The sequence below is a fragment of the Cuculus canorus genome, chromosome 7 (genome assembly GCF_017976375.1).
Source record: "Cuculus canorus isolate bCucCan1 chromosome 7, bCucCan1.pri, whole genome shotgun sequence".
Classification (NCBI taxonomy): domain Eukaryota; kingdom Metazoa; phylum Chordata; class Aves; order Cuculiformes; family Cuculidae; genus Cuculus; species Cuculus canorus.
This window is the reverse complement of record NC_071407.1, coordinates 10,707,945-10,732,402: the sequence shown is the minus strand read 5'-3', so window position 1 is coordinate 10,732,402 and position 24,458 is coordinate 10,707,945. Positions and strand designations below refer to the sequence as shown.

The window sequence follows — 24,458 nt, the reverse complement described above, 5'->3', positions numbered from 1 at the left end:
TAGGTTGCCTATGGTATTAATCTCCAGCTCTAATGTTATACTCAGTGCGTGTGCCTGCCTTTATTTTTGATGAAGTCTTTAGGAATAGCTGTGAACGTGTAGCGAAGATGGTAAATTGGTTTGGAGTTAATCTGGGCTAGGCTATAGCCCCTGACAGCAAACAGTCTGCTTGCTTCTTTGTGGAAGCCTCAAAGTCTGCACATGCAGACCACAAAATTATTGGTAATGAAAGTTTGAGGAAAGCATATTAGTATTTTGCTAGTTTGACATATGAAGCTGTGTAGAAGTATGCAAATGGGAAACAGGCATGTTTTCGTTTTTATATCTGTATCTAAATTAGTTGGAAAATTCAGAGACACTTTAATTAGCATGTACAAAAAAAGGCAGCAAATTTGGTGAAGAGTCTAGACCCGAAGTCTTATGATCAGCAGCTGAGGGGTTGTTGAGCTTGGAGAAAAGGAGGCTGAGAGGAGACCTTATTGCCCTCTAAAAAGGGCAATGAAAGGAAGTTGTAGTGAGGCAGGTGCTGGTCTCTTCTCCCAAGTAACAGGTGATAGGATGAGAGGAAATGGCCTCAAATTGTGCCAGGGTATATTTTTGCTGGATATTAGGAAAAATTTCTTTACCAAAAGGATGAACAAGTGTTGGAACCGGCTGCCCAGGGAAGTCAGTCTCTGGACATATTTAAAAAATGTGTAGATGTAGTGCTTAGGGACATGATTTAATGGCGATCTTGGTAGTGTTAGGTTTACAGTTGGACCTGATTATGTTAAACGTATTTTCCAACATAAATGATTTGGCCATTCTAATTTTTTGGTTAAAGTTATTTTGGCATTTAATAAAGTTAACTTAAAATAAAAATCAGTTAAACCAAGATGGACAAGTTAGTATGTGGAGATCAAATTCCTGCAGTATTGAGACAAATGATTTGCAGTAGAAATGTGAAAAAAAGAAAACATGTATGGAAGTATTATTAACCTTATCCATACTTATTTTTCCGTATGACAATCTCTAAAATAATTTAAATATTACCTTTTTCAAAGATGAATATAGTTAGAGGAGAAGGACTAGCCAAGCAGTCACATACAGATACTTTTCTAAAACTGTTTGGCATTTCTGATGGTTGCAATTTGAAATAGGAAAATGGGGTATTCCTACCCTGTCAGACACACTGGCACTCCTGTCCTTGCGCTTGGCAAGGTGCTCTTTACAGTGCCCCTTTCTGTACAGACAGCTGGGGCTTGATCCTTGTCCTCCCAATGCATTGTTTTGTTGTGTATTTTGAAGTTTACACTTGCATGTAAGCTATTAGTGTCAACAATCTAAATTAAGAACAAACTCATTAAAGTATTTTCTATGCTTTATAGTTTTAAATCTCACTTTGCATACCAGGTTGCTTTTCTGCCAAACAGAAGCACAAACTGCACTCTCTAAAGTAGCTTTTTAGTCTGGAATGTATGGGTGCCTTGGGGTGCCTGTATCTGTCTTAAAATTAGTATTTGTGTCTTCTAACAAGCCCTTTTGCAGATGTTGCTGAGATTAAGACATTACTACATATTGGTTTAATATTAACAATTTCACTCTTACCTGTTTTTCCTTTCACTGTGAATAAGAACTGAGGCAGAAATGGCCAAGATGCACAAATCCCAAACACGGGAATATCAGAAACAGGTCACTTAATAACACTAACTATGAGGAATGCTACCTTCATTTAATGTGCTTGTTTTAAATGAAGAAATGTCCATTTGATATGTTGTTCTTTTTCATCTACTGCACGTAAAATTCTGAATTCTGAAATGTCTCTGGGCTTTGGGGGAGTTTTGGTTGGTTGTTTTGTTGCATTCAGGGCATTCCAGGTTTCATCCAAAATCAGCTAAGCAAAAATTATAACCTAAGAAAAAATATTTTCTTGCCGTCTTAATGTAAAAGCTTGCCAAAGTGCTTAGACTATAAATTTTTGAAGCTGGAATAGAAGGAAGCCGAGTTTTCCTTCCAGCTGTCTTATAGCTAGATGCTTTTTTCCTGAAAGCCCTGTGATTTGTGACTGGAGTAATTTTTGTTTCAGGGTCAGGGCATGGTCTTATCTGTTTTATTGGTATCTTCCAGTGTCTTGTGTCATCTTCTGTTTGTATTCCATGGACAATAGCTTACATATTTCAGCTACATAAACACTACAGTTTCTCTTGAGGAAAGGGGAGGAAGGGAAGATGTAGATAGAAAATGTCTTACTTTCCCTCATTTTGAGAAGAAGCATGAGATTATTTACTATGGGGTTAAATCTTGCTGCCAAATATGTCTTCTCTCTTTGGTCACTTGGTCCCTCAAGGTGAGGAGAGTACCGGTTAGTATAAATCCAGTCACTTTCTTCATATGAAAAGAAGCAAAGCCTAAGCAGAGGTGCTGTTCTGTAGTGATCATGAACTCTGAATCAATCATCGCTAGGCAGAACTTCCTCCAAATGTTTTGTAACCAAAGTATTTCCACAATTAAAATAAAAGTATTATATCTGTATTGCTTGTAAAGTGAGTAGTGTTTTCTGGTTTGTTCACTTGAGAGCAGTACTGCTGTTTTCAGGCTGTGTAGCATAACACTGTGTTTTCACTGATTAAACTATTCCTTTGGAACATGCACTTGAGGTTTTTATGGAATGAATCCAAATTTGATTCAGGGGAAAAAAAAAAAATCCTGGCACTTAAAACTGCCTGGGTTAGAATGGTAAAAAAGAACTAAATGTCGATGCAGCAGTGATCTACACTGTGTAGAATTTTACTGTTACATAAGTTTCAACATAAACGTTACTACAGATGTTAAACTTGAAGGTAAAAACTCATTTTCTTGCTTCCTAGGCCTTTGTGACATTCCTGCTGTTACAGTACATACAATACATGAATACTGAAATAAATACAATACATAGCTTTGAAACCAAGCAATTACATAGTTTAAACTCTTAGTAATGGTTCTTGTGAAACCCCCAGTTTCACAAAAGTAAAACCAGAATTCACTTTCCATTGCAAACTTTTCAGACAGTTACAATGTTCAAATTATTTTATGGGGAAGATAAATTATTTTCACTGGTGAAAAAATAAGTGCTGCAGCAAGAACTATTATATTTTTTCCTGTATAAAATATGGCTTTCAAAATTGTGGAAAAGATGATTTTTGCAATCAGGTTGGAATTTATTATAAAGTTTACTGCTTGGAGTTGAAAGCCAGCATATACGATGAGCATTTTTATGTTTCATCTAACTGCGTCCAGGCTTTTTTTAACCTAGCTGCCTAAGACAAGAGATAAACTTATCTTTATAGTGACCAAACTGAGTCATCTTTTTAGTCTAATGTGGTAATTTTTAGCATTGCATTCTCCGAAGAGCTTAACAATATTAAGTCGCCAGATCTCAGTGGCTGGCAGTCAGACGTCTTTTCCTTTGAAGATATCATGTGCAGCTTTCTCTTATGTCCCCAGAATGTGTGCATCTCTGAAGTTGTGCGGTTTCATTTTGTTTTGGTTTAGCATCAGAAATGAGGATTTAATGTTTTTAGACAGAAATCTCCCAACTTTATTGAAAGGGTAAAGGTCTGATTGGATGCGATGCTTGTCTTTCATGACTTTCATTCTCTCCGTCTCTTTCCGTTGTGGTTCCTTTTTTGTTGTATGATCTTTATCTCAGTCCAGCGCTGTTCTTTGTTTTAGCACCTACCTTCTCCTTTTAGCTAATGCCTTCCTGTTTTATGTGTTTTTCATTGCCTGTTGTACAATTAAGAATAATCTAGCCTGAAACTCTCTCTCAGACCAACCGAATCCCTTGAAACAGCTTATCTGGATGGAAAATTGTGAAAAGTATCTGTATGTTGCTTGACAGAATTTCACCTTCCTGGAAATGACTTATTTCAGCTGTAACTTATTATCCAATAGTTGCTGAAACCAAAAATACTAGTATACTGAAGTGTGGTTGACACTTTTGTTTTTTTCCACATGTTGCATTGATCTGGAAGTTGTTGTAGTGTGCTTGGGATTTGCATGTCGAAGATAAGAATTAAGAACTCTTAGAGACGTCTGCCTTAGTTCTGAATTCTACTGTTATGGAAAACTTACTGGTGTTGTAGCTGTTTTCTTAATGCATTTACATTCTTCTTGGAAGTGGCTTTGCTAATTATTTTGGAATTTTATTTTTTTGGTTATTGTTTGTTTGCAGATGACTACGAGTCCTAAAATGTAGTACTTTACTTAATTACCCCCTACCTCCTGTCATTTTGGCGAGCTGAATTTTTTTTGTCAGTGTCCACTTTTTGTATGTTGTGATTCTCATTTGTATCAGCAATCAAAAGAGCACAGTCCTTTTTTGTCCTTCTGAGGAATTTGAACAATATTATTTATACAGGAGGAACCAGACCCTGAGAGTTTCCACCTGAAAAGCTCTCTCCTTTTCCTTTTCTGCTTCTTTAAGGAAATCAAATGTTCTTTCAATTCTTCTGATATAGGGTTTTTTCTAGTTTACAGCCCAAGCTTACAGTGAGCACCTGTTTACTTCTTAGCATTATATGTGTTAAATAATCTCCCTAGTACTTATTACCCCTGTGTGTATCTTTACATGGACTCACTATCTAAAAATATATGACTCAGAAGATCCAGGGAAAGGGTTATTCCTGACTGCTCAGTCGCTGTGAGGCGGCATGTGGAGTACTCTGCCAAGTTATGTCCCTCTCAACACAAGAAAGGTCCTGACAAGCAAGAGTGATGCTAGTGAGTGATCACCAGGTCGATGAAGGGCCTGGTGGTTGGACAGATGATGTACAAAAAGAATCTCAGCACAGGATTTGTCCAGTATGAAGGAGGTAATCTTCAGGTGCACCACAGGTGGTTAGAAGGTAGACTAAGTCAGGCTTCTCCTAAAACTGCACGGGTAACAATGCCCAAAGGTTGAGCAAAGAAAACTCAACCAGATAAGATCAAAAAAATGCTCAGTAAAGGTGGCCACATAGCTGAGTAAGTATACAGAGAGGCTGTGGAATCTTCTTCCTTTGAGGTGATGAGAGCTTGATGGGCAAGGCCTCTGAACAACCTGAACTAACTTTGGACTGGAGCATCAGGTTGGACTTAAATGGTTTCCAGAGGTCCCTTTCTTCCAAACATGTTCTGTGATTCTAGGACCCCTTCTTACTAACATTAGTCAAACTGATCACTTTTCATCACTTTTATAATAAGCTAATGTGGTTTTCAGAGGAGTGAGGACACTTTTGCTTTTTGCTGTACGAAATCTTGCCCATGTGCTAGGAGAATGGTACAGTTTGTTCCAGGTGAAAATTCATCAGGGCTTTCTATAATCAACATCTGTGAATGTCTTGTCTCGTGCAGCCTAGCATGATATTGAATAGATGCATTTTCATGGTACCCTACAACCATCTTGTCATGGACTAATACAGACAGATCTTTCTTGCTTCTTCAGGTCTTCATGATGATGAGGTTTTCTCTTCTAACTCATGATAATCAGATAGTCTCATCTCTCAAGCGTAATGAAAAGTATGATCTCATCATACTTGTTGATGAGGTCTCAGTATAAAGAGCAGTCCTTTTAGTAGACGTGCCTAGCATTTCTTAGAACTGAATTTTAATTCATGCATGTGAAGACTTCAGTGTCATTCCATTCTTCTCCTGTGTTAGTACTAAATGTTAGTGGTGAGCTGTAGGTCTGTGTCAGCATTAAATTTCAGTATAACGTGCCGGTGGCTGATGGACTTAGTGAAACAAAAAGGTGGCAACAGAGTAAGCATCTACATTGAGCCAAATGACTACACAGATTTCAAAATGTAAGTGTATGTGTAGAGTTTTTTTCCGGTGTTGGCTTGCTGGAGATTTACGGATAGGTTATGCACTCTGTGTTGGTAAATGCTGACAAATTTCTACTCTGAGCTGCTAAACCAAGGAGTAAAATTTTTGATGTCTGGGTAAGCATGCAAGGAAAAGTTGCTTTTGGGTAAACATGAAGCAAAAAAACCGCAAACCTGTGAAGGCAAACAGATGTGTAAACTTATGGAGATTCAAAAGGACTTGATTTGAATTCGATAGCATTCATTTAGAGGCCATTTTAAGATAGCGAAAAAATATTTTTATTGAACTGTAAAGTTTTCAAATTCCCACTGAGATGGCCCTAAAGCATGGTGTAGCAGGTAATGGTCATTTGATGCCATTGGGCATCTTGATTTGCTCTTTTATAGTCTTCTAAATGATCAGAACTCTGCTCTACCTACCACTAGACAAAAATTCTTTACAAGAAAACCACAAAATGACTTGGTTTTTTGTGCTATTTATAATAATAATCAACAGATTTAGAAATGGTAAACGTAATATTTTCAAAAAAATGAGCTTTTGCCTTTGTAGTAGAACAATAAAAACTTAGTTTTTCATAAAAACTTTCTTTTTAACAGATTATGGAAGAAACAAATACACAGATTGCTTGGCCATCGAAGTTGAAGATTGGAGCAAAATCGAAGAAAGGTATTTGGTTTTGTTCTTTTCATGGAGTGAGGTTAGTTGTTAGAGTAGAAAAAACAAAGAACAAGTGGATCTGTCTGTAGTCACTGTATCAATACTGGACACCTGAAATATTTTGATTTCAATCTGCTGTTTTCATAAGAATTTCTTGTCAAAGCTATCTCAGTGTTGTATATGTGATGTACAAACCCATTTTAAGTAACTTGCACTTCTGCAAATACTTCATCAATACTGTTGTACTTTCTATCTTTAATGTGTGCTTTCTTGTGCATGGTTCGGTGTCTAATCTGAATGTTTATTTTACAGCAGCCAAAGCCAGTTAGTTTTTCTGGCGACATTGTAGATGAGAGTGTGTTCTGTAGGGGTCTTTGTTTTTGTGGAGTGCAAAGATGTGTGTTGGTCAAGGCCAGTTGAACACAATAAGTATGTACTGGTCTCTGACAGAGACAGTGTGCATGCTTTTTTGATATCTTTAAGAAACCTAAGTAGAGCTGTTTCTTAGGAATGGCCAGTATTATGTGTCGTAAATTGTTTCTTTGGAAAGTACAACCCATTAACGTGAACCAAGTATACAATCTGGAACATCTTTTTGACAGAAGCCTTCTAGTGTTGTTCTTGAAGAATCATAGCTGTGACTGAATGAAAGTAATACTTAATTCTTCTTCTGCATGAAAAATGAAATTGGGAGTGATTTCTAACATTGCATAGATTTCTGTTCAGGCTGATACTAAAAATCAAGAAAATGGAGTTCAAATAATTTCTCTGTGCGTTATATTTAGAATGTATAGGTGGAGATGTCAGCTAATGACCATTGTAAATGGTGGAGGTCTCATGGGAAGAAAAATAATCCCTTTATGAAAGGTGTAGGATTAGTAACACTTCTGTGATGTAAAGTGAGGTTCAGTCTTGAGTACTTTGCCACATGGTATTGAAAAACAAATTGGTTTAATTTTTTTTTCCCCCTCACTTGCATGGAAAAAGTGTCTCACTTGAGAGGGGAAAAGCAGGGAAGGAATTCAGACTGGAAAAAATGCAGATGTCATGTGTCTGTATATATACATATGTGGAACTAATGTTTATAGTAATGTGAGAATGACAAGGTCCCTGTGCAAACCTGTGCTCTTCCCATGCTGTTCTTCATACTTTCTGCCCGAGATGCTATGACTTGATACACCGCTAGAGCTCCTCAGGAAAGCTCCTCTCCTCTGAGGCAGGAGAGTTTGTTTTTCTTTTGAGGGTAAAAAAGAAATAAAGCAGTACCTGCACTTATTTTCTTTCAAAATTAAATGAGGATAGCTCTGAAGATGAAAGGTGCGGATTAAAGGCTGTGAGAAGAGGGGAAGAGGTAGCCGCTGGGATTCTGGATTGGTACTTAGAGATGCACCTTTAAATGCAGATTCTTTAACCTCTTTGTTGGTGATCTCAGTGAGAAGATAATGTTAGATTTGTGGTGAGGCTCTTGTCAGTATTGGGAATGGATTTGAATACCAGGGGAAATAAAGCAGCTGAAAGTTATGAGCTGATAATAAAACTAAAAGTTGAGGAGAGGTCACACATAATACAGCTGGGCATACTGAGTGCATCTGCAGTTGGAATGATTATCTTGGAAAGTCTTTATACCAAAAAAAACTTTAGGTAGTGCTGGGCTGCACACTAGGCATTTTAGCAATATAATATAGTCTTTAAAAATTTTTTTCGCATGGCTGTGGACTATAGGGTGGCTGTAGACCAAAGATTTTGACTCTCTGGCCAGCTTTGCTCTGGCAAGTTGCATATATCTACACTTAAGCTAGAAAATTGCAAAATGAGTACAAAGACCCCCTTAACTGAGATGTTCCTATTTCTTGTGAAATAGTGTAGTTTATATATTCTATTGAAGCTTGGTATCAACTGTTTGCAATTTGGTCACTTTCAATTTGCAGCTACAGCAGCTGTTTATATAGTGAAAATATTCTAAGTGTTTAACATACTCTAGCTTCACTTAATGACATTTTGTGATGGAGACTAGAGTCTGCAACATATAACTGGCCAGCTCTCCAGGGGCTTGAACTCAGAACACGCGATCTTTCCCTGTCCGCTTGGCTGGGAACAGAATGCCTGATAAACAGACATTCAGTGGTGAGGGAGAAGCAGTTCCAGATGGACAGACTTGTACTGCAGCCATACGCTGCATCCTCTCATCATCAAGTCACACCAGAATTTTCAAATAACTTTCCAGTATAATTTGCTTAAAGTTTCAGTAGCTTCACGTTCTGTTGACGTATGTTGTGGCCTTCAGTCATTCACAGCTTTCCTCCAGAGACTTGGAGGGAAAATAAATCACTAGGAAGACTTCTCTAGCTGTGCCGTTGTTTCTGTCACGTTTTTCAGCCTGTAATGAAACATTTAGCACTTAATGTAGTGTTCTTACTGATGTTGTTAGTTTCTAGTTTGAGATCACTGGTGCTAAATCAGTGAGCACAGTGCATATTTTCTTTCTAATTGCAACACATAGTTATTGAAATTTCCAGACCAGGAATGCATATTAAGGTTCAGCAAGGATCTGAAGATTAAATTCTGTATAAGACCCAGAATCTTTCTGTGATCTTGTGGGGGGAAAAAAAAATACTGTGATGAAGCTGAAGCACTAAGAGTAGATGACCTGCAAGCTGCCAAATTGTTTCTTTTGTGTTAAATGGATTACAACTTGTAAATTGATGATTGCGAAATACTGTATAGAGAATATCATAATTCATTAACTCAAACTTGATTTAGTTTCTGAATAATAGTTTCTGAAATTTTTTTAATTGCAAAAGGCTAGTGTCTGGATTTAGCATGTGCAGAATTATTAAATATCTGCTATTTATGATATATGATGTAGTATGAAGTTGCTAAAATAGCTCTTTGCAAAGGCTAGAATAAAAAAAAAAATCAGTTGTCAATTCTTAATGATTTAATAAAAAGCAAAATAGGAATTTCCTGGCTTTAATGAATACCAGATGCTGTGGTCTTGCTCTGGTGATGAAGGGTGATGAAGGTTGAAGTATTTTGAAATGCGTGTTCAGAAAACACACAAACAGATATAAATCTTCCAGTAGCATCTTTACACAATCCATTTGTTCAGGTTGACAGAGATCCTGTAACATTAAGGTTTCAGAGGGGGAAGTGAAACAGTTTAAAATACTTCTATAATGACTGATTCCTATCCAGCAGTAATGGAACAGTTGGCGCTGGCATGCTTGGATCTGCTTTGCATGGATGCTGATCACTTCAGGCCATACTAAAATCTCGTGTTCTGGAGGTTTCAGGTCTTCTGTAGTCCAGAGAATTAAAAATCAAACTGAGAGATAGTAACTTTCCTATCCATTCCCCTTTTGCTCTCAAAGTACTTTTTCACTCTGTTATAGTTACTGTGCCTTAGGAATGCTATCAGTTGTCTTTTAAAAACTTTTTCGGTGCTATAAAAGTTGAGTAGATTGCTAAATCCTAAATGGTCAGATTCTATAGTTCTGGAAACCCTGTCATAACACAGCTGTTTAATTCTGTTTTCCTTAAGCGATTTCATTATCCTGGACTGAAGAGAGATCAATTTCTTTTTTCCTTTCTCACAATTCATATATATTATAGCCACTTCAAATTTTGTTCTAATTTTGTTGCAAAGTAATTTGGAACTACCTGTACTGTGGAAAAAATCTGCAGTTGTTGGCAATACAACATCTACTGATTACCTCTGAGCTCAGAGATCTTTACCTTCTCATTGATTGTGGGCATGAAGGTAGTGTTTCTTGTTTGTTTGGTTCTTCTATTTGAAGCAAACAAACAAACAAACCCAAACAATCTGCCCCAGGAAACCAAAACCCAACCAACAAAACCCAAACGAACCCTGTGACCTTCCCACAATCCAAAACCCAATACAGGGCATGAAAACCCATTGATTTTAACAGCAAGAGTTCTTATTGTAACAAAATCCTTGTACATTGCTTTTAGTAATGGTTGCATTTTGTACAATGTCATAAGACCATTTCTAAGAGTGTTTCTAGAAGCAAATGGTATGGAGGAATTGCCTAGATTTTTTTGTTTGTTTTTAACTTCCTCTATGCATAGAGAACTGATGTTTCAAAAAAATGACCAGGTAAAGATGTCTGACCGATTCTGGTACTCTGTTAAAATTCAGGAGCTGATCATGTCAGGGTAGCCTGGTTGTGTATGAACCTCTTTGCTTGTACAATGTAGTGAGGGAGTATAATATTACCTTTTTATATTTTAATTAATGAATTCTTCATGGAGAAGGTCAGCGTAGTCTGGAAAATTAAAGGTATATATGAAGGTGTGCTTCTATTTATACGTATAATGGAGTAAATAAGCAACTCTCTTCTGTGAATATGCACACTGAGGTTAAGCCTATTCTTAGGCTACTTTATATAGATTTAGACAGGTTATGGTCTCAACCTGAACACAGAAATGTTTCAAATATGTTGGCATTTATTATATACTGTTATAATATATAATATATACATTATATTACATATATCTTTATATTATATTATATTATATTATATTATATTATATTATATTATATTATATTATATTATATCTGCCTGGCAAATTGAGACTTAAATCTCAGGGCAGGAAACATCTACATATAAACTCCAGCTGCTACGTCAGTGTGTGCGCGTGTTTTTCTTCTTTAACCAAAGGTTGATTATTACAGAGATGATTTATGTTGGATGAAAACTCTTACAAGGCAGAATTTCTTAATTGCACTTGATATAATCTTAGTTCCTTGAATATAAAAGTGAATTCTGCTGCATTTTTTAAAGAATATGCCCATGTAAGTTATGTGTTAAGTGTTCATGTGTAAGTTTTAAAAATCCTCCTATAATTGCATTCACTTCTAAAATTAGTCTTGTTCATTCATTACCAAATATAACTTCTGAGACTACATAAAAATGATGTGGTGAATAATAAGAAACTTAACTCTAATGTGCTGGCATTACTTTTATGCTTCTCAGTACATATCTATCTTTATCAGTCTTTAAGCTTAAGACTGCTCTAAATTACTGTAAAAGGAGTTCATAGTTTGTGTTTCTGTAAGTGCAATAATGCATTGAGTTTTATTTTGGATGTTAGTCTTAAATACTAAGTCAACCCCACCTAAGGTCACATGGCATCACAGGATTACTAAATACTTCAGACTAGTTAATGAAACAAGTACTGTTTTTCATAGTTTTGGTCAAATTTTTTTTGTTCTTGACCTGCTTTCATCTGTGTGCTGTTTCTACTTAGAATAATTGTAGCTTCTGCTATTCTCACAAAAAAAAAGAACCCAGCCCCAAAACAAATAGAGTGGAAAAGGGTGAACATGCCATATTATCAAGTAATTTTCTTACCTTAAACTCAGTGCTATGAATAGACACTTAATTGACTTAGAACCTTATGCTTCACTTAGGAAAATAATGGGGGTGGGCAGGAGGGCAAGGAATAAATTAACCGGGCCCTTGGAGATCTGTAGTGGTTTATGGGTGTTTCTGACAAACAGCTTTTAATTCACAAAGATGCTTTTCAAAATTGTGCTACAAGGCTGTACCCTGTGAAAGGATCTGGAAACGTATGAAGTGATGTCCACTTCTGAACACCTACAGCGTGTTCTGTCATATTTAACTAGGGATGTGAAACGATGCAGAAAAGACAGCACCTAAGCCTCTGAATTGCTTAGGTGCTTAAATACAAAGGTAACTTTTCTATTTGTTCATGATAAAGTTTTATTTTCTGTTGTCTTAGCATTGACTTCAGTGCAGATGAATGGAAATATGGGTTGAAATTGTCCAATGTCACGCTGCTTGTTACAAAGCAATAACATATTGTACACCAGCTGGAACTCAGCCAGCAGGTCTATTTACTGCTGCTGATCTGAGGATTGTTTTAGGCTCTTGCATTGCTACTGAGTGCTTTCTCTTGTTTGCATGGATCACCACCTTTACAGGGCAAGGGTAATAGTCCCCTGTCACTAACCGACCATGTAGGACTGGGTGGAGGTAATGATTTGATGACTCTGTGCTGCAGGGACCCATTCCCTCAGGAGAGGAGCTCTCCATCTGGTTACATGTAGGCCAGTAAAAAGGTTCTGTTTGATGAGGTTTTGAAGTTAATCCCCGTCTTTCCCATCTGTAAGTGGAAAGAGGATCCTAGTAGAACAGTTTGAGACAACTTCATACAACAGCAGTAGGCACAATAGTTTTTCGTAACTATACTTTTAGGACAGCTTCATTCTATATTTTGTGAGTAATGATAAAGCTACACTTGATTGTGAGCTTTCCAAGTATTCCTAAATTCAAGACTAGTAATTACTTCTGCTAGAAATGAAATCAGGGGAGACAGAACTGTTTTCACAGCTGCTAAAGAGCACAATTTTGTGGTCTTATCTCTCTCCTTCCTTACTGCATGCTTAAAGTCTGTTCCTCTACCTCCCTAGCTACCTGCTAGGCAGCTCAGCCCTCGAGCCTGGCATGTCCTGGTGCATAACACACTGATGAAGAGGGCATTCAGGTCCACTGGTTTATTTGTCAGCAGTAATTTTCTTAAAAGCTATTTAATTTTGGTTACCAAAGGATAAAGTTATAGGTCTGACTTCATACCAGTCCAGTAAAGGTTTTCTTAAAAATCTTGGCATTTGTATGCCATTTCCTTGTTGGTGCCCATGACAACGGGAGCTGTTGGTTTGGGTATTCTGTGTCAGCTCTTTATGCATGGACCGAAGTTCCTTTGCAGCTTTTACTTGACCTCACTAAGAACAAGAAAAAAGATTCATCTCGTTATCAGTTATCCAGCTGATAACTGTGTATGAGTAGAGTTATTTTTACATTGTTCTCATATCTTGGTAACGCATTAATTTCACAACAGTGTTTTTCTGCGTATTGAAGGTAGTCACATCAGGAGATAAAAGATGCCCTGTAATATCTCTTGTACTGATAATAAGGTTTCAAGGCAGGGAAAGTGATTGTATCTTATATCTGTAGTTGATATAAGATATATGAAATAAATATTCAGTCAGATGTACTGCATAATCTGGGAAATGGCAGGGTTTTTTTCCTGTTCACTGATTTTTGTGCTTGACCTTTCTGTAGCAAACTGAATGCTATTTTCATTTCTCCATAGGGAAAAGTGGAGTATCTTGATCAATGGGGCATCTCATGGAGCTTAAATGAAATTGAATAGTTACATAATTTGAAATGCAGAATACCTTCGTTTAGCAAGGCCTTTATAAGATGAAGTACTTGCTCAATTGTTTTATGTCTTTCTCTAATTATGCTAGATTATTACTTGTGTCCGCTGAATTGCTTAAAATTGTTTTATCTGGCTTGACTTGCTCAGATATAACTCAAATAAGCATTTGCAAATGAAATAAATTACAGAAATGCATCAATAGCCTGCATTGTCAGTGGCAATTAATCATCAGAATACAGAAAATGCTGGTTGGATAATTCTTGTCAATCAGTTAGGTATTTTAGTCTGTCAGACTTTAGATTGCAGATCTTGGAGAGTCAGCAGTCATCTCTTTGTAATGGTATGTGTTATCTGCTCATGAACTATTACTATTCATTAACACTCTTCCTTTTGAGAAGGGATTATTCATATTCTTTAGTATTTTTCATTTGACACCGAGAGTTTATCTTCTCTCCTGCCAGTTGAAGCGCATAGTATGTTTTTCTTTGGTTTTTTTTTGGTATGTATTTTTTCCTCAGTTTGGTTGGAGAATTGTTGAGAAAGAGGAAGTGTGATATTCTCTCTGTTTAAAATATGACTCCTGCTTCCACGTGTTTAAATCACAGTGGTTCAGAAGGTTTCAGGGGATGTTGAGAAGTTCTTGATGCCAATCTAAAGCATTAATGTAAGCCAATAAAGTATTTCTATAGTCTTTCCAGTTTGTTACCACTGTATTTCTGTAACTGCCATCCAAAGATCATTCTTTCCCAAAGGAAGCCAGTGCCTCTCCTGATGCTCCAGGCGCTCCTGCTGATGGTAGCACTTGCAGGTAGGGCTGGCTACTGCATTTCCTTCTTCAAACCTTGGCAACTCCAATAAACTGTCTGGAATTCAAATGTAAGTGAGTATCCTCCTGTCTTGGCAAATGTTTGTATTATAAATGAAATTCTGATTTTTTTTTCGATTTCAAACATGCATTCTAAATATAGACTGAGCTGTGCCAAAGACCAGGTGCAAACATACAAAGCCGTCATTGATAAAAAGTCTCTTTAATGACTTCATATGGAGACTACAATTTGAATCATAAATTTTTTCTGGAGTAGCAGTAGGAGGGAATATCTGAAAGATAACTATAGTATGGTTTTCAGGATTTTAAGCTTTTCACCTGCACAAGCTTAACTTTGTATAAACTCTGCTAGTCATTTTATTCTTCAATTATTTGTCAAATCTAAAGTTCATACCTAAAGAGAACAAAATCCAGGACATATATATGTGATTTCCACCCTACCTACCACCCACCCCCAATTTTCAGCAGTTACAAAATAATTGTTATTTTATGGTAAATACTTGTCAAGAACTCTGGCAAGCTGTAGTTTTGGCTGTGTGGCAGCAATTGAAGCTGCTGGATTGGTTTGGTTTAACTAGTGAGACTGATACCATCTGGCAGTGTTTTCAACTAAGTCTGGGCACTGCGGACCGTTGGAAACAGACTCCCTATATCAACTCTTGTGAAAGGGAAAGGCAAACCATCTCTTGTTAATGGGAGGAAAGCTGTGGAAATAGGAAAAAGTTGGGAATTAAGTGGATCTGGGGAACAGAGAGATGCAGAGAGGAAATGAGACTGTTGAAGAGACTGAAGGCAGTTGCAAAGAAGTAAACATGATTCAGCAGAATAATGATAGGGAAAGTGAAATTAGAGTGGGAGTTTTGAGAAAATGAGGCTTTTGAAAGATCAAAATAATGGAAGAGTAAATGCAAAAGTCGTATAAAGATAATGGCAAAACAGATGGGAGTAGAAGAGGAAGATGTGGGCCAAGGGCCAGGTGAAAATGTATTTATCAAGAAGTGAAGAGAAAGATTACAGCCTGGTGGTAGTAGATATCTGGTATGGACTTTCAATACATATTCTAGTCTTGGAAATGAGATCAGACACACAATCCTGGAATTCATACTTCATGAATATCCTGAGGAAAAGCTGGTGAACACCACTGTACTGATGCAGACTTTCATTGCTGTCCTAGACCAGTGATTACATATCGTAACATCACTGTTCTCATCTCTAATATCTTTGTGCTATGTCCATAAAGATGCAGTTTCAAATTACTGAAATTTCAGTTGATTAAACATTTAACAGATATCTTGTCTAGCACCAAAACATATGTATGATTTAAAATACTGGAAAAACAAAACATAAAATTCTAGTCCATGGGACTTGAGGATATTGGCACTTTCCTGTAAAAATCACAGAACAGAACTAGAATGTGTGCAAATAAAACAGGACAGCAATAAAAAGGATTAAATTTGAGTGCAACTATCATCCAACTTATTAGATTTGTGTCTACGGCAATGTCAAATAATGTAAATTGCTTGGTTTCGCAATACTGGAGGAGAATGATAGCCAAGAAAGTAAGCTGAGAAAACACTGGGATTTAAGAAAATGCAAGCTGTTTTGTGGAACTTGCTTAAAATATTTCAATGTCAAACATTTCCCACCAAGATTTTTAGCAATACATTTGTAGAGTTATGCTATGCTATACATGTGCAAAATACATTCCTGTGTATATTTCTCATCTTCTGTTTCTATTTTAATGGAGTGCAGGGAGAAGTTAAGCTTGTGTTAGCCTTTCTTTCTGTAGATACAGTTTTGTGGAGAATTACAAACATTACAAAACAGCTCATGACAAACTAACATTGGGAATTTTTTACTTTAAACTGTGAATATAGAACTTGAAACAAAGATGACTTTTGAGTTTTTCAGCATTTCGCTGCCACTCTTATTCTGAGTGGACATATTCTCTACTTAACAGCCCAGATTTCATATACTTTACTGTCGTGTCAAGTTTTTCTGTAATTTGCCAAGGTGGACAGTACTTCCATATTCTGCAGTCAGAAATGTAGGCATGAGGAAAAATCCTCCTCAGGCAGCTCTCCTCAGGCTGAGATTTAAACTGGAATTGTTCAGCTGTTTTCTATGTTTTATTGTATTTGGCTTATGAATATATTGACGGAAAGAGTCTTTGTACTTTTGTTGGTTCTCCAAGTAATTGCTGCTAAGCTTCTTAATGTACCTACAGATTACCTGTTGCATTTTTTAAATTATTGCTTTATATTAACACGACTTTGCAAATGATAAATATTTTCTGTAATGTGTTTCTAAGGTGATCAGTGCATAGTTGACTTAAAGATTTGAAGCAAGTCTCTTGCTGACATTGTGTTTATTGTTTGGAATGCCAGATTAATTACAGCATCTATTGCAGTCGCTGTATTATGCGCTGCATCTGCTTTTTGTTAACTTTCTCTATAATTGAGAAACTGCCAGTGCACACAGTTACTCATTCTGAAGAAAAATCCCCCAAATCCTATAATTGTGTACTTTAAAAATTAAAGAACCATTATGTTTAGATCACAAGTCTGTTTATTTCTTTTGTTTCTGGGGGAGCTGATCCAAGCCTAGGTGACTCCTCCCTGTTTTGTAATAAGTAGATGAACAGGAGACTGTCCCAGACCATTCGAAACTAGGCCGCAGGATTTCATGATGATTCTCTTTGATCTGAGCAGTTAAGACATGCAGAGATCAACAGCATCCCTTGTGCCGGCAGCTGGCAATAAATACTTCATTTACTGGAGTTATTTAAACAAGCTTCCAGTTTGCTACCATTTCAGAAAACAGCCCGATCAATTTTCTCTCCCCTCTTTGTGTGCAGTGTAGGTGACAGATGAGACAGATTTTAAAGCAAGTCACCTTTGCTTGACCATTTTATCTTGTTTGCTGTTAGCTTGTTAGTTCTTCTGTGCTCAGGATGTATATGCCTACAGCAATAAATGCTATGCAAAAATGTGACTTTGTATCAGCTCAGGGAAGGACACATGTAGGGTCCCATTTCTGACTGATTTAAGGAAACACATTCTGTGTAGCAAGGGAGCCAGCAGGTGGACATGGTACTTTATAGCAGAGTGATTCCAACTGTACAAGAAAAGTAGGAACAAGATTTTGGCCTTTTCTAGTTGTGACTAGGACTTGCTGTACTTGCTGTGAAGAGCAGGAATTTGCTTATACTTGGGCACATAAGAGCCAAAATGCAAACACATTTGTAATACAAAGGGAATTATCAAGGGGCTTGACATCCAGTGAGAGTGCTTGGCAGTAACTGTTGTAAAAACTAAAATTTCAGGCTCTGGAATGTAGTAATTTAAACTCTTGTTGTAATCAAGTTGCTTTAATTACTTGAATTACTTGATATTGACTGATTTTTCTCTAGAATGACAGGCAGTTTGCAGCTAATCTGAGAAAACCTTCATCCCCTGAAGCCCACTAACCTAGCTGCTGCTTTTCTATTCAGGGAAAGGTTCATAGCAGTGAACAACACATTAGTCTCTTTCTTGCTCTCTAGGAGTAATTTCTTTGTGATACACTTAAAAACACCCCTGAAAGACGTCCTGGTTTGCCTGTCAAATCAGGAAATCATTCCTGTTCTCAGATGAATTTTCTATGCATCTCTTCTGTCCATCTGTCTTTCTCCAGTATTAGACCAATAGGAAAACTCACCTCTAGAAAATTGTCTTTTGACTGTGTGGTGTGTATTTCAGCAGTGATTTTGATAAATTGCTTTTTGTGTGCTCCGAAATTGAGTTTAAATAGAAGGATGGGGGATCACAGATTAGAAGACTATCAGTCTTCAGTTTACATGTAAATGCAGTGTGGAGCACACTGCAATGTATCTGCTAATGGCTAAAAATAAAAAATCAGTACATCAGTTAATTTCATTTTTCACTGAAAGATTGACAAATTTGTATTCAAGACCTTTTCTGTATTGAAGAGAAAACGACTACCTTCTTCATAGCTTCTCAAAGAGTTAGGTTTTTCTGCCATATTATCCATCTGTTATAAGCAATGTTATTTGTATCTGGCAGATGAAAAGATCAAGTAGGTAGTGAATATGATCTTTTTGCACTTGAGTTTGCTGTCATAAGAGACTACTAAGCCATTAAATCAGTATTGTGGACTGTGAGACTAGAGTTTTACTGGATTGTCAATACTGTAGGAAAACCTCTGTGTTGTGCCGCTGGGAGTTCTTATTACACCTGTGTGTCTGTATGTATGCTCTGTGCACCAACACCATACAGGCAGCTGACGTGAATACGTCATGCACTAGGATGTATGAGCAATAAGCCAATGACTTTTCAAAATACACGTGTTATTTTTATTATAAGTTAGAAAAAGTAGGTACTGTAAGTAAGTTGTTGAGGATGAGTAGCAAAAGGTCCGTTAGGCTTTAATCTCAGTCTTTAACAATGGTTGACCATAATGAAAATAGTAAAATGGTCTGACGGAGCTTTTTATGCATGGTGATTGCAGTATTTGCTCAAATCTTGTGCTGTTGACCATGCGGTGGCTAGAAACCTCTCTACCATCTGCCAATTGGTCATATATAATCATTCATGTTCCTCGATTGTAACTATTCCTGCTGTTGGGCTTCCACCTCAGCAGGTGCCACGCTTTCTCTCAGACCTCCTGTTTCAGCTTGTGGCTCTGCCTCCAACAGTAGCTGATTGGAACTTGCCTGTAGTGTCCTGCTTCTGCAGAGGCCATTTGATGGGGTGCTCTACTCCTTTGGGGTGCTGCATATTTATATTGTCTTAATTGCACTTCAGATATTTACTTGGCAGATTTTTTGTTTTTCACTGTATTTAAAAAAAACAATAACAACAAGACAAAGAACCCTTTCACCGTGTTCATCAGAAATACAGTTGAATTAAGAACTTCTAAAAATACAATAAACCACAAAAGGGAAACTTATGGGGAGAATCCATTTTACTCTGTAGAAGTGTGGTACTAAAGCAGAGAAAGTAATAAAGTAAACCAAAAATACTGTGTTTAACTGTCTGGCGTTAGTTATCAGGTGTTTGATGTCCTATCAAGAACCAGCTGTTTCCATCTTTCTGGTAAGATTTCATGCTGGTTGTCGAGAGGACGGTTCTGTCTGTCCTGTTCGCTCAGGTGTATCTAGTGTAGTAGTCTTTGCTGAAGACTAGCTGCATCCTCCTGTTCCAACCACAGAATTAATATTTCAAATGGCTGTGTAAAAATCAGTGCTCTCAGTGGAATGCAGTCAGTTAGAGCAATGAGATGTTAAAAGGCACAGCAGTAGTCAGGAAGCAAGAAGATGCAAAATAAGTGTCCTTGGATTTAGGTGTGGGAGAATTTGCAGAGAAGATTGAGCTTGAGGCATGCACTTAGGCTCATGAGTCAGATGTTGTGATGCTTTTTATTTAGCAAAACACAGTCACTATAATTTTTTTGCAAGTATGTAAGAAACTAAAATTACCTTGAAGCTTATGCATCAAAATTGTAACCTTGAGTATGAGTCTGTGTGCAGTGAAGATATGAGGATATTGTTTTTGATAGGAATGTTGAGTTGTTTTTCAAATCCTCTATTAAGTTGATCGTGTAGAGGTTTTTTCCTTCCCTTAATTTCTTTTCTTTCCCAGGCTTTGTGGTTCTGTTTGTGCTTTGAGATACAATGGCAACAGTCATTTAAATAATGAACCGTGAGTTAATTGGTTCCATGCTGAAAAAATAAGACAGGGCAGACACTGTGTCCTGCTGAGATACTGCCTTGCTTTGGGTGGCTCCTTAGGCTAAAGAACTACTATCCAAGAAGTAGCAGAATTGCAGCATGGTGTGGTTTTGGTGTCTGAATGCATTTATAAAATGTCCTTAACGACCCTTTTCTAGAAAAGTAAAAAACAAAATTTAAGCTAATTATGGTGGTAAGAAACTGAAATTGTGTAACTAGAGTCTCTCGGTGATTACAATTAATTTATTCTCATTTCTTCTTTTCAGGTTTTCTTCTTCTCCACCTTGGCCTTCCTCTTCTTCCTTCAAATCCAGTCACTTTTCTGTTTAAATTGTCATACGTTCTGTTATCTCTTCCTTGTCCTTAGCTCTTTGTTTATGCTTTGAGAAGTCTTTTCAACTTCATTTCTTCTGTCACTGGGTCCGAATTCCAATCATCAGTAGTTTATTTCTCCAAAAATAATATGTGGTACAGGTAATCTATTTTATTTAAAGCTTATATGATGTTTCTGGCTAATTTTCAATTAATCCTGGGCATTCTGAACATGAATTTTTGATGTTCTGCTGGGATATTTCAAGGCTGCTAAAAGACTCAAATGTGGGATTCAGCTATATTTGAAATATAAATTTCACCTAATGTTATTTAGTTTCATTTGTGAGGCTATGTCAAATAGATGCTTCTCTTGAAAAAGCTGTTTTATTTAAAGTAGCCTGTTACAAATGTTGAAGTTTTCTTTTGAACCACACTATGAAATCTTTGAGAAACAAGTTCCTTTGCTCTACCAGGTGTTGCACAGCATTTCTTCGGTTTTGTGTGTGTGTAAGGTCAGTATTCTACACAGTCTCTGCTTCATGTATCTCTATGTGTATGTGTGTCTGTGTATGTATGTGTGTATATATATGTATTTTCAGAAATGGTGGAGAGAAGTAAGGAGGTGATAGTAGGTTTCACCGTTATACAGTCGTTACGGTGCAGGATTGAAAAGCAGCACTCTGATATGTAGTGTTCTTCAGGTAACTATGTGAGAGCAACCTAAACATAAAAAGAGCAAAGGATTGCATGAAAACCGCTTTCCCTGGAGCGGTGGCAAAAGCAGTGCAACAAGTATTTACTTTTTCTCAGCTTCCTTCTCATATTCTTATTAGAATGGAAGTTCTTCTCAAGATGATCTGGAGTCGGATGCCTGGATGGGGGAAAGCTAAGAGTCAAAGTTTTGAGAAAACAGAGCCTTTCAAATGTGTGCACACATATAGACAGTGGCTCTAGTGTTTACCAAGGACGTTTTGTAATCAGTTGTTTGTCCACAGCAAACGGATCCCCTAGAATGCCCAGAGCTTCAGGATATGTCTACTCTGAAGACACTATTAATTGCTTGTGGCCCATGTTGATTTGTGTGATGCTTTGGGTAGGCTTTTGATCGTGCCCAAATTAGCTGGTTGAAATCTCGTTCAGAGATGATGATGCAGTCTAATTTAAACAACAAAAAAACCCCAAACCAAAACAAATAAAAAAACCCCCTGTGCTCTTGAGTAATAGGTCTGAGGATACCTGGGGAGTCTGCAGTAGGAAATGGCTCATTGTGTTCTGCCGTAGTACATGAGTAGCTTTCTTCCTTCTGTGGTTTAGATACCACAGGTGAAGTAAATGTGCTGAGGTGCATTAGAGAGAGGGTGAGAAATCTTTTAAACTGATAAGCCAACAGCAAGCACTGCCAAAGTGACAAATTTCCTTTCTTATTCAATCAATTTACTTGCATATACCTTTAATCGTGGGCACTTTTTGCATGCTTTTAGCCTTAATGTTTCTTCACCATGGGAAAATATTGAGCCTATTTCAAGTCTGTCTTGGCTATCATCAATACGTCTAATTTGATCAGTGAATTTCCACTCTAACAACTGAACACACAATATTTCCTAATTTAAGTTAATTTGTCCTAATTTAAAAGCATCAAATAAATTGTTTCAATTCAATTATTCCCCCTTTTCCATACTAGTAGGAGATTCTACTTGCCTTTTTTGATTGATTTACTTGTTTTATAGACCTGTGTTTCATCTTGTAGGTTGAATAATGTACTTGCTCTTCCAGTTGAACATACCAACTTAACGTGTTCATTTGGCTTTTTGTCTTTCTTTTAGCTTTGTATAGCTTAGTGTGGTTTTGCTAGTAATTTTTGGGGCAGATATTTTCATAACTTGTCCTTTAGAATGCTAGATCTCTTTTGTCTTCTGTTTTTCTTTGAATGGCTCAAGTTCAGTAATACTCATGCACTATTCAGATTCCTCATCAGCTACTTATTGTAATGACTGCCATCTGCCCTGGTGCTGCCCAGTTGCATCGCTATTTTTAGAACAGTGGTATTTCTGTAACTTAAGTGAAGTCTGTTCATCCTGCAAACAAGCTGGATGCATACCTGTGGTCTGAAGAGCTTGCGCAGACGTTAAATGTAAGGTCTGATTTGCAGGAGAGGCCCGCACAGTTAATTGTCCTAGTTATTTGAAGTGTACTTGTCTGGCAGAAGTTGGTGTAACTGGCACAAATGTATTTTTGCTTGGAGGAATTTTATTTTGTTTACTGAAATGTTGCACACAATAGTAGCTAAAAGGCTGGAGGCTCCTGGTATAGCTGTGGACAAAGACCCAGGGAGGTTGAAACTCTGCCAGAGTGTGAAATGAGGAATTTGAGGATAGGAGCAATAAAAGACCACTTCAAGGCAGGAGTCTGGCAAAAGGAAGACTGCTGAGAAAAATTTCCAGCGTTTTCTGTTGTGTAACTGTAGCTTTTTATTTTATGTAAATATTTCCCCTTTCTTGAGAGGGAGGGAAACTTGTTAAATTTAAATTTCCTTCCTTTCCTTCAGGCAAAAAGATATTGCTCATCAAAATTGATTAAAAGATAGATTACCATACAATTATTTTTTTGTTGTTTTGCAAGACACTAATCACGTTATTTCTTATAAGTCAAAATCTACTTACAGTTTGTGATACCACACTTGCATTTAAAGCATTAGAGCCCTATATGCTTTTAGCACACAGACTTCTTCTGAAGATGTGGTCCTGGGTACACAAATAGTTTTTAAATCTTCAGTATCTCATTTCTTCATTTATGATAGACATCTGTTATTTGCTCTAATTCTAGTTTTATATAAAGTATACTTGCAGTTGTGTTCAGAAGCTTAAAAATCCCAAACCAACCCCCCCGTAAAAAAACCCGAACCAAAACCATCAGGGGAATGGGATTTTTTTTTTTTTCCCCCAATAAAAATAGGTTCCAAAAGGAGTGTTCCTCAGGGTTGAAATATGGTATAACGTCTTGATGATCTGATCCAGCTGTCGTCTTGACAGAAATGGCGTTATGGCCCTGGTGTCAGTAAGAGCCGTTTCTGTGGGAATCAGTTGCTCTTGTTCAGTGGGTGAGGAGATCGCATTCCAGTTAGGACTGTGCAGGTGCCATGGTCGCTTGGGTCAATCTAGGTACTGACTAGGGGGTGATTTAATGCTTATCTGTACTGATAGTACTATACGTAAATTACACCTGCTATACCTCCATGCCTGACAGTCCTCTTCACGCTTTTGAGACTACCTTCTGTCTTGTTTTTTGACCTTGCCTGTTGGGAATGCTACAGTCACACCCAGCAGGGATTTAGAATGTAAACTGTAGAGCTTTATCTAACAAGCATTTCTGCTTTGATACTAAGGAAAGGTAGTAATTTTTTTCTAGAACAAAAAATATAACTGTAAATCTATGGAATAAATAGTTGCATGTCAAAAATATGTGGCAGGGTAATGTTCAGTCCAGTCTAATATGATTATAATAGCAAACAAACACCACTTGTCATATGCTAGTACCGGACACATTAAGTTTGTGATGTGAAGAAGTAGTAAATTATCTGGAACCATTTTTAATGTATTTGGCTACTTACTTGTGGCAACAGCTTCAGAAAGCATTAAGAAATCTTAAGTCAACTGTTCTAATTACTCCCTTGTATTGATGCACAAAGACCTTACATGGTCTATTCATATACAGATTCTGAAAGCAATTTTCAGATATTATCCAGTTTCAGTCTTTTCCACAAAATAATTTGGATTAACCAGAAAGCTGGAACTGAATGTAAGTGCTGGTTCCATTAGTGACAGGTTTTCTCTATTTAGCAGACAGTCGTTTGAGGTCAAATGCAGCCTAATCTGCACTGGGCTTCCAAGATTTTTTGAG

The 24,458-nt window shown here is 37.1% G+C and overlaps 1 protein-coding gene across 2 annotated transcripts in view; it reads left to right on the top strand.

Moving 5' to 3' along the window:
* The window catches only part of BICC1 (BicC family RNA binding protein 1), a 98,779-nt gene that overhangs the window by 44,256 nt on the left and 30,065 nt on the right, over positions 1-24,458 (top strand). The window contains exon 3 of one of the 2 annotated variants that reach the window (XM_054071832.1): positions 6,423-6,492. In XM_054071832.1, coding sequence (XP_053927807.1) covers positions 6,423-6,492 — 70 coding nt within the window. Of the gene's footprint in view, positions 1-6,422; positions 6,493-20,661; positions 20,724-24,458 lie in introns of those variants that run through there. The other variant, XM_054071833.1, reaches the window with a different exon arrangement.